General features: G+C 57.1%; 2 protein-coding genes across 2 annotated transcripts; one reads left to right on the top strand and one right to left on the bottom strand.

Moving 5' to 3' along the window:
- The first annotated feature begins 815 nt into the window (after positions 1 to 815).
- Positions 816 to 3,670, top strand: CSUI_002524 (uncharacterized protein). Its single transcript, XM_068062724.1, has 5 exons — positions 816 to 2,294; positions 2,432 to 2,517; positions 2,634 to 2,860; positions 3,152 to 3,233; positions 3,428 to 3,670. The coding sequence occupies exons 1-5, from the start codon at positions 2,074 to 2,076 to the stop codon at positions 3,520 to 3,522; spliced, it is 711 nt and encodes a 236-aa protein (XP_067925301.1). The 5' UTR covers positions 816 to 2,073; the 3' UTR covers positions 3,523 to 3,670.
- A 3,671-nt stretch (positions 3,671 to 7,341) lies between these two features.
- On the bottom strand, positions 7,342 to 9,817 carry CSUI_002523 (uncharacterized protein; the record flags this gene model as incomplete). The annotated part of the gene is made up of 4 exons (XM_068062723.1): positions 7,342 to 7,586; positions 7,980 to 8,414; positions 9,018 to 9,062; positions 9,511 to 9,817. Coding segments are annotated over 4 exons (1,032 nt in total), but the record flags the coding sequence as incomplete, so codon positions are not given.
- Between the last annotated feature and the right edge of the window lie 42 nt (positions 9,818 to 9,859).

Below are 9,859 nucleotides of genomic sequence, written 5' to 3'. Positions count from 1 at the left end.
CTGGCGAGGACGCAGCAGTTTAGACGAGGGGGTAGTGTAACGCCCTCGCTGCGACTCTGCGCCGCCGCCTGTAGTGCGTGCCGTGCCGCGTGTCGAGTGCCGCGCGGTGAACGACCGCCGATGAGCCGACTACTGCGCGTCGCTGTCGGTGCCTGTGACAGAACTTGCTGATCTTGCGGCATCCCTTATAACACCCAGCGGTACAAGTACGGTACGTAGTCGCAGAATTTCTTCTGTCCCGCTGATGCCGGGTGAGAGCAGACTGTACCAGGTTTAGAGAACTGCGGGATAGAAAGTCTGCCGCGGCGATGAAACAGTGCCGGCGCCGTACGGAGGGTGTTCGGGCCAGCAACGTTCTGACGAACGTTGGCTGCGGGGCTGGGGGCCGTTGAGCGGGGCTTCAAGAAACAGTATGGGCCGAGCCAGGCAGGAAAATTGCATGCCTCCCCTAGTAGTCTGAGCGATAACCGGCCACGTGTAGTTCGCACTTTTCTCCCCTACGAGAGCTCTAAAACTTAGGTGGTTTTCCGGGGTTGGATTAGAGCTTGCTGGGGACAAGCACGATCTCTGTCAGGCGCTACGCCGCTCGGTAGGGGATTACCCCGGTCACATGCATCGAAAGCATAGAGGTCGCCTTCTTAACAATGTCACCCTACTCTCGTGAGACACCTGCTTAGGAAGGCGAGACCGCAGCGGCCGCAGGGCAGTCAACTGATCAGTCGGGACAAAAGCAACACAGCTGGAAGACTCTGGGCACCTCGGTTGTGGGAAAGAGCGGGGGGTTTGGTGCACGCAGAGCCAGCAGCGCATATACTCGACGCCTCAACAAGCCAGTTGGGGTCGCTTGACATTCGATCCTATGCTGGGGGCACCGCCACCGTCTCATTCCTCACAGCAATATGCGCACAGTCCTTCTCCCCGTCGGCCATTATCACACTTCCATGGACTTCGCTCTCTGTCCGCGTCAATCGCCGTTTAACCGTCGCGCCACTCACCGAATATCGCAGGCCTCACTCAAAATCCGTCTGCTGCAGCGTCGGGCTGCAGTGTGATCCTCTCGTGTCACCGCCCATTGCAAGGTCCTTTCTCGGGAGGGAGGGGAGGCGTCAATGCGTGCAAAAACTGGGGACTACCGTCTGCCCCCGTGTACCAGTCACGTGCCTCGGTCTACGAGGACAACAACACTTCTCCGGTGCCTCAGCTGCCGTTAGGTCTCAGCCGTACCATTTGTCGAGGACTTGATTCCGCAAGACTGTGCCGTCTGCTACCCAACATTTACACAGCGGGAGCCCTCTTCCGCAAGCACACCTCTTCTCAAAGGACCTTGAAGGTGCCAGCGGCAAAAACTCCCAGTGGACGAGCAACAGTGCAGGTTCCGGCTCTACCTGGTCGTCAGCCCGAACCACTGCGGTTCTGAGCCCGGCAGACGGAAGCCTCCGAAGATATGACCACATGGAGCGGTCAAAATCCGCATGCGACGCGTGGGCTGAAACCACGCAAAAAGTGAGGAGAGCACGAGGAAACCCGGCAGGTTCGATACGCCGACAGACCGCACGTGGTGCAGTATGCCTCCTGATTCTGCGGTTGTTTCTGAGAGAGATGCTACTCCTGGGGGCGTAAGGAATCTCGCGCGCTCATCTGCTCAGGTGAAGGCCGTGGCAAAAAAAATTAACTTTTGCGCCTACCGCCTGGTGTTCTACGGTGAGAAGGACCGACCGGCGTGGTTTGGCACGCTGTCCGAGCAGTTGTCTCGGTTCTCACATCGTTGTCACGAGTGCCACTCCGTGCATCTCCGGTGTCAAGCATGGACGGTGGCTTCGAGGTGCCCTTGTAATCCACTGGCCCCTTTCTGGCTTTCCGGCGAGTCGCAAGCCAACACCAATACCTGTCGTGAGTTTGGCCACGCACTATCGGCTCGGCGCCTACGGCGACGGTAGACGGGGGGGGTTTTGGACTCACGGGGCTCTAATCGATACTTCGGGAGACAGCGTCCGTTCTCATTTGGCTTCCGGTTTTGGCTCGCTTGTAGGGAAGAGCGAGGAATGGCCACGCAGGCTGCGAAGGTGCCTGTCGATGCTGGTAGCGGTGCGGCTGCCAGATACCGTGCTGCGGGCAGAGCTCCTGGGGGCAACGCATAACAATCTCCTTTGCCTTCTCCTGAGCCAAGGTCGGTTTGTCGAGGCAGCGGAACAAGCGGAGAAGCTCACTGAGCTGCAGAATATCTTTGAGCTGCCGAGCCTGACACGCGCCGTCGCGCATCTGAATGTCTGTTCCCTATTTTGTCGACGGAAGCTGTAAGTCTCTTGTATCTTCGTGTCTCCGTGCATGGCTGCGGCGAGATCGGTGTGTCACTGTTTATGCGAAGAAGGACCGGACTCTCTCCCTGCTGGGAGTATGAAAAAGTTCGCGGGGTTTGCTATGTCTGATGCAGTCATCAAGAGGCTCTGCAGCACGCGCTTTATGCTGTTGGTCTGCTTCAACATCTCACTGAAGACCCTGTTGCAGCCCAGAACCCAGGTATTAGAGGTGCACTTTCTGGAAAAGCAGACTTAAGATTAACTCTGGCGAGGTATAGAGCCTGCCCATCACATCGGCTAGTCGTCCTGCTCCAACCCTTTTCTTCATGACATCAGGATTTGGCCCTGCTATCCGTCTCGATTTGAACACCTACGACTTCTCAGGCCTCCGCACTGCTGTCGTCTCCGCGTACTACAGCGTGGCTGTCCAACAAGAGTATCTAGGCGAGATTGAGCGCGCCGCACGGAACTACAATGTAGCGTGCCAAGCAGCCGCCAGAAGGTTGCACCATGGTGATCCGCTATCGACATTTGTTCGAAATGCACTAGCCTCGTTCCGGACAGTAAGTTAGCGCTATAGTCCAGACGGCACTCGCGTCTTCACGAGAGTGCCGCTTCCGCTGGTACGTTTTACTCCTGGAATTGAAGCTGTTTGTGATGAGTATTGCTTTGGCATCGGGCGCTTAGGCGCCTGCTCGGGTGGCAGTCCCGAAGCCATAATGGGGACCCAGGCCATTACTGAAACTGACCGCCGATGAAAATATGTGAACAAGCATTCTGTTTACTCCCGGAGACACGGGGCAATCGCGCGCATCACTGGTTGGTTATACCGACGTATTGCTTTTCCGTGTCAGTCTCTAGGCCAATTCCGTACCCGTACTGCGAAAAACCGCACCCTCTTACCGGCCCTAGCGGGCACCGGCTCTCTTCGGCAAGGTGAGGTCGCGGCTGGCCCTGTCCTCCTACTCGAGGATCTGACCAGCTCGCTATGGAAGTCTTTTGTCGCGTACGCCTTCCTAGTTGTTCCCCAGGTGGACGATCTTTGGCTAACTAGCTACGCTGCTTACGAAGTGGCGTGTCCATCCAGCACACCCTGATTTTCTCTTGTATTCGCCGTGGTTTTGCCACAGGCCGTGTGACCGGAGCAAGAAGCATCGAGCTGGAGGCAAGAAACTCCTGGGTCTCGTGTAGAGTGTTTGAATCGGTAGCTGAAGTAAGTGTGTAACTTTATCAAGTGCAGCAAGCGCCGAGAAGGGTACGGCACCCAAAAGCCGAACTGCTTCCAAACACGTGCGGGGTGTTGACTTGTAGGCGAAACTCAGCTTGCGAATCGAGGGTGTCAACGCGAGACTCTGGACACCAAGTGAAGTGAGAGCCATAGAGTGACTCAGCGTGCTCCCTGTGTAGTGACCGCGTCTCCCGACTCGTGATTCGTGAACTAGCCAGCATCAGTGGGACATCGGGCAACCCCCTGACACGGCACAGAAGCTCTCTGCACCTCCACTGCAGCTGCAAAAGCTGCTTGGTGTAACGCCAATTTGCCCGTTACCTTCCGCTTTGGACCTTCCCAGCTAGAACGCTTACGGTTGCTCTGTAGCGTGGTTTGCGCCGTTCCCCCGAAGCTGCTTTGGGCCCCTCAAATGACGGGGTAGGGAGGCGCGAGAGTAATCAAAAGAGAGAGCAAGTCTCTTTTTTAGACACCCCCTTCAGCGCGGCTTCAGAGATGGCTCTCTTCTTTCGGACACCGACTGCGGACTGGATTGCTGTACTGGACTCGTGCGGCGCCAGATGCACTAAGGAGCGGTTGACTGCAGCCGTGAGAAGCAGACGTACGCACCGCCATCTACAGATAGGGCACATTCGTCTTCACAGTACTTCAGCCTGTCTGCACTACCGTGACCTCCCCGTGGCAGCGGGACACGTCTCGGGCGCAGGTGATTACAAAGGACTCTTCGACAGCCGCCGATGAGCTCTCGGCTCATATCGAAGACGAGACGGAAGACATGTTCACAATGTGTTTGAGGGTCTGTAACATTGGAGCTCGAACCAAGCGTCTAGGCAGGTACAGACAGCAACCGAACCCAGGTCTCCTTGCTCCACTTCGGCCCGGCCAGACTCGTACCGTGCTGGCGCCATCCCCAGGAATCCGCGAAAAGCACATCGAGTCAGGGAACGTGAACTCGGCCGCTCATGCGGAACAGGCAGTTCGTATCGCCTTTGATGTCCATGCAGGGACGCACGACCAGTCGAAAGCCGGAGCAACGGTACCGAGAAGGATTTTGTTTCAGCCCCGTAGGTTGTCGGGACGAGCTGGCAGGAGGCGCGAGATGGCGCACCGCCTTGTGCGGCTGGCGTCCCACCTCACTCTTGCGCAGACCTGGCATCGTTCAGGATATAGCCGTTCCAATCGCTCACGCATTACAGAGCACGGAGTCTGCAAACAGTTGGGACCTCTTGAGGCAGTCACCGACTGGACTGCAGGTACCTTGCGCAAACCACGCCAGAGCATAAGTATTGCTACTGAAACCTGTCGTTGGTTCCGTGCGCGCAGTGCTGTCCGCGGAGCAAGCAGACCTTTGAGCGCGAGAGTAATAGAGGAACTGAACTCTCCTTCGAGACCGAAGCAAAGTGCGTTCGGCCCGTGTAACAGTCGGACATGCTTTTCGAATCCTAGCCAGTCTGGCACCTCGCCACTGTCTCGAGAAAATTGTCTTCAAGTGGAATATCGGGACCCGAATGCGGCCCCAGAAGTATGTATCAGTGCTCGCGAGGAGGCAGCGACTTGTTCGGCGGCGGTGCAGTGTGACATTTTGCCTTCCTGTCGCGCTTCAGAAGCGGTTTCTAAACAGCTGGACGGTTCACTGGAGCAAGCCGCTACGGGCCGACACGTCTCGGGGAGACGCCGTGTGAGTTTCTCCGAGAGGGCAGCTGATATTATTCCGGGTCAGACCAGTCTGTACGCAGGCTGTGAGCAGAGTCGGTCACCGGTGTTTGCTGCGGACAAAGACGGGCCACCTCTTAATTTTGGTGAATCGGTCGTGAACAGGCGACCCACGCCATTCTCCTACAACAGTTCTTCTACCGAGGAGGACGATGAAGTTTCGAGTGAGGCCGCCGAAGGCGGGTTGCCCCAAATTCAGAATGACCTCATCAGCCAACAATCTCTGCAAGCACGGCCGGTGTTCGAAGAAAGCCAGGGTTGCGCCTTGCCTCAGCCAAATCACGCACGCCGGAGAGTGAGTTTCCGTGAATCTCCCATTATCGTTAGTGAACCTCAGGCCAGTTGCCCGGACCGCTTACGCCCGGTGGAAGTTGAGACCTGCGCACAGCATTTTCTGAAGTATTTGTACGCACACTGCGGCCGAGAAACGCAAGTGGTCAGGCGATCAACACCGTGGCCAAGGCCAAGTGACGAAGAAGGAATGTCCGACGCGTTACCGCTGCTAGAAGGGATCGAAGTGCGAGAACTGTCCAAGGCGCTGGTCGCCACACTAACAGATGTAACCAATGTGATCGAACCGGCGGCAGCAGCGCTCGTGGAAGGTGCAGTGTCACATGCAAGCTGCTTGCTTGATGACTCGATGACCCAAGACTGTCGGAGGCACGCCGCGGAGGCCAACGTGGTCCCTGAACGGGTTTTTTTTGCTTGTACTCTTTAGAAAGGTTGTGGCGCGGCTGCTTCTCACGCACTGCAAGACGACAGCTGATAGGGGAGTTTCCCGGTCATTTCCATAAGCCACCTGCATTGAGGGAGCAGCTGATCTAGAGACAACAGACGCTGTCTCTGGTCCGCTGCTTCTTCAAGTTCCCCAGGACAAGGCTCGCGGTGACCCGGTCTGTTCTCGGCAACTGGTTTGATCACCCTAAACCCTAATCAGTCAGCCAATAACTTTGTGAGTTCGGGTCCACGAGAAAAAAGTGTGCCCGCTTGGCAGCTCTGAAAGACGCACTGTTCTCCTAGCCAAGAAAACAATCATTTTGGAGTGGCACGTACTGCCTAGTCACGTCTGACATCCGGCCCAGCCTCGCCTACGCGGTTGCTATCGATTTCATCTGCCACGCCCACTACCAGCCAATAGGTGGCTTAGAAGCGGCGTTAAGACTGCACCATGCGACCGTGTTTCCTTGCTCGAGCTGCACTGTACAACTCCACAGTTGTTCGGACCAAAGTGCGGGCTGCCAATCTCTCGAGATGCCACCAGAGCGGCAGGCCCACCCGCCCACTCCGGATCGTCTATCAAGTAGGGGAAAGCGCATTGCTTTCGACGCATTCGAGGGCCGGAGGTGCGTCGCCTCCCGTGCCCTCTGGACTACTTCGAAGGCTTGGAATGCTCTCCCGGTTGGACCCGTGCAAGCAGTCACTGAACCACTCTGAGCGACGCTAGCGGTTCCGTCCTTTCACCGTTTTTAACAGCCCCCGTACTTCTTACTGCTGCCGTACGCTTGCACCAGCTGCTTCAGACGCCTCTTAGACAAGCCCCTAGTCGGCGTCATTTGCGGGAAGCTGTTGAAGCCCCTGAGCCTGTTTTCTCCTTCAGTGTTGGCACTTCGATATCTCTGATCGGCCTCTGGCGCAGAAATGGAGACCCAGGCACTGTCCGACACCCGGCGGATCGCGCAGCCGGCGTTCCCCCTTCCGATCTCGGCTGCACCCGTTGCCGTCACGAGATCAGCTTCCTGCAAGGGTGTGGGAGCGGATGCAGTGAAAGGCGTTGCTGCGGGGGAGCAAGGCGAGTAAGAACCACGGAGTGAATCGGCCGATAGCTCCTGGACCCAGCGCGACAGGAAACGACATTTCTTCGGATGTGACACGTCACTCCAATCCACAGAGGCTGAGAGCCGCAGTCGCCGAGTTCGCCGGCGAACACGCACCATGAGCAGGACTATCTGTCCACACCGGCGTGGCGCCGCACTAACTACCCGTAGCATTCCCAGCTTTTTCACGGGGGTTGACTGATGTGCCCCGGCCGGAACCCTTGAAGGGTGAGCATGACCGCAGAATGGAACCGCTCAGCACACCAAGGATGGCAAGGGAAAAAGCGGGTCAAGAACCCAAGTTTCTCCACATTCCGCGACCTTCCCTCGGTATGTTGCGTCTTACCGGGGGGACGCAGGCGGCAGTATGCCGAAGAGCGGGAAGGCGTGCCTTCAGACCTGTAGTGTTAGTCTCTTCGGGTTGATCAGGCATGGCACCCGTCTTGCCTACCCGGGCGGGCAAGGTGGGTAAATCGTTGCCTTGTGTTGCTCTTTCTTGCTTCTTGTCTCTGCAAGTCCTCTGCGGGCAGTCGACTGCAACAAGAGTCACAGGCCGTCTACGGCCGGCAAGTCTTAGACGCCCCACACGGCCAGATTCAGAGCTCAACGGCACCATCGAGGTCTCAGGATCGACTGCTCTACAGCGCTGAACGCACTGCTTACGCCTTCAAGCGCAAGCTGTACTCTGGCGCATTCCAAGACGCGCTGCCGTGTTGAATTCGTCACTTCTCCTATGCGCAGCTAGCCTAACTTCCTTGCTCACAAAAGAGGTAGAGGGGTAGCTTGCTCTAAAGAAGTCAGCACGTTTACTTCATTGGCAGTTTGTAGACAACTGTCTTCCTTGAAAGAGGACTCCGCGCCTCCGGGAAGGTACGACGGCAAGGCGCTGTAGAGGTCGACAAACTATGCGGGAAGTATGCGGCTTACGGCAGAGCGGCAAGGGCTGTGATCCTCCAGCAGCTCCGCTCACGCAGCAGGGCTGCCTCGATTGCGGGCTGCGCAAGGGGGCTTCCTGGTCTCTCTGACCTTCCGGCACTGCGTCCCCAGCTGTCGGCCGGACTCCATCCTGCTGCGTGCTACGTTCTTCGTAGTGGGACCGGGGTTTTCGTATTTCTCTGAGCTGGGCGCATTTGACCGTTTGAATGGTCGTCCTCTGTCGCCTGCTTCCCCTGAACCATAAAGACATTTTAGGAATTATTCCGTCGACATAACAACAGCGAAGCCGCAGAGAATCTAGACTGTGTGAGCCACAAGTTGAAAGGCGTGAGTGCCCATGCAAGGGTGGCGGACTTTCTCGTGCTGCGCCGCAGCGTGCAGCCTCACTCGCCCATTCCCTTTCTCCTGTAGTAGTCCGCAAGTTGTCTGCGTAAAAACTTGGACCGAAGCTCGCGTCTCCTCTCTTTTTCTTTCAGATAGTTCTGATGCTCAATCTCTCGCTGTCTCCTTTCTTCGAGCTCCTTCAGCTTAGCATTCAGTCGCCGTTCTCGGAACTCTTCTATCGCCAACATCTTCGCCACCTGGAAGATGATTGGAGCTGAACTCTCGGTACTCATTGGTGGCTTTGCTCCGCGTGGGCCACTCTTGCAGCCGGGGAAACTAGTACAGACCTCGGCGGACAACGATTAGGCCCCGGCGGGAGGAGAGAAAAACCGGGCAGGAGGAGTGCGAAGCCGCCGGTCCTAGATGCCTGCCAGGACCCTGTTTCTTAGTTCAGACCCCATCGGCACAGTTTCAGAGCGACACAGTTGCTTCACGTGTCCTCCGTCACCGGGTGTTACCTTGCCTGCTTCTCGACTCATGGCGTGCTCGTCGACTCATGGGGCAGGCAAGGAAACACCCGGTGGGGGAAGACATGTGAAGCAACTGCGTCCGCTCTGAAACTGTGCCGACGGGCAGGGTCTGAACTGTGAAACAGCGCCCCGGCAGGCCTCTAGACGATGTGTAATGGTGTACTACGACACTTACCTGGGCTGCTTCCAGCTCTTTGCTCTTCCGTTTTTCCTCCAAGGACTGCAGGATGGCAATGAGAGACCGCTCCCTATCATGTTCTCGCTCTAGCAACTGCACGCTGGTGGAGACAGTGGAGTGTAGTGCGCCCACCCCACAAAGGTGTTCTGCGTCGTGAGTTAAGGAGGAGCGTGGCTCCACGCTGTCGGGGGTGGGAAAGACTTTTCACCTGCACCGCCGGGGTTTCTCGGAAACCGAAAGTGAGTGGACAGCCCCAAGACACGACAAACAAGGGAAGATTCACCTGTGGGTTCAGAACGTAGGTGGGGAGCGGCGCGGCTGCAGCAGCCGATCTTAAGCACTCTCAGGTCACGAGCCATGTTCTTGGCGTCACGTACGACCGTGCGTACAGACCGTATGAACCTCTGGCTCATTACCTCAGTCAGGGAGTCTTTCTCGCGCTTGTACCTTTCTGGAAGGCAGTCAGCTGATGGTAGATCACCTTGCTCACTTGCGTGCTCGTTCGCGAAAGCCGGCGAGAGTGCGAAGGAGCGGCCTGGCGCGAAGCCTGTATCTATGAATAGTCGACTGCGATGAACGTCCGTCGAATCGTGCGGCGAGTGTAGCTGGACAGGCTCAAGCAACGCCTCTTGATAGCTTCGTTTTGATCGTGGCCCTCGATGACCGCCGAAGTCTCCGCGAAAGGGTTTCCGCACTGGTTTTCTCAGAGGCGCTAACTGGAGTGGCTTTTCCTCCTCTGTCGCAAAAGCAGTCCTCTGATCGCCCAAGGGCTCCGGGGCCCGCTGTATGTCTTCTGGACTGCCAGGGAAAAACCCGCGCTGGCCAGGTAGGAGCTGAGT

This window comes from Cystoisospora suis (genome assembly GCF_002600585.1).
Source record: "Cystoisospora suis strain Wien I chromosome Unknown contig_1052, whole genome shotgun sequence".
In the NCBI taxonomy this organism is placed as follows: Eukaryota; Apicomplexa; class Conoidasida; order Eucoccidiorida; family Sarcocystidae; genus Cystoisospora; species Cystoisospora suis.
Note: the sequence above shows the minus strand (reverse complement) of the source record. Positions and strands in the feature narration are given on the sequence as shown.

Excerpts from the sequence above, each read along its gene's own strand:
- CSUI_002524 (XM_068062724.1), top strand. The coding sequence starts at position 2,074 with ATGCTGGTAGCGGTGCGGCTGCCAGATACCGTGCTGCGGGCAGAGCTC. Across the intron at positions 2,295-2,431 it reads CTATTTTGTCGACGGAAGCT|TCATCAAGAGGCTCTGCAGC; the intron begins GTAAGTCTCTTG and ends TGTCTGATGCAG. Across the intron at positions 2,861-3,151 it reads CACTAGCCTCGTTCCGGACA|TCTCTAGGCCAATTCCGTAC; the intron begins GTAAGTTAGCGC and ends TTTCCGTGTCAG.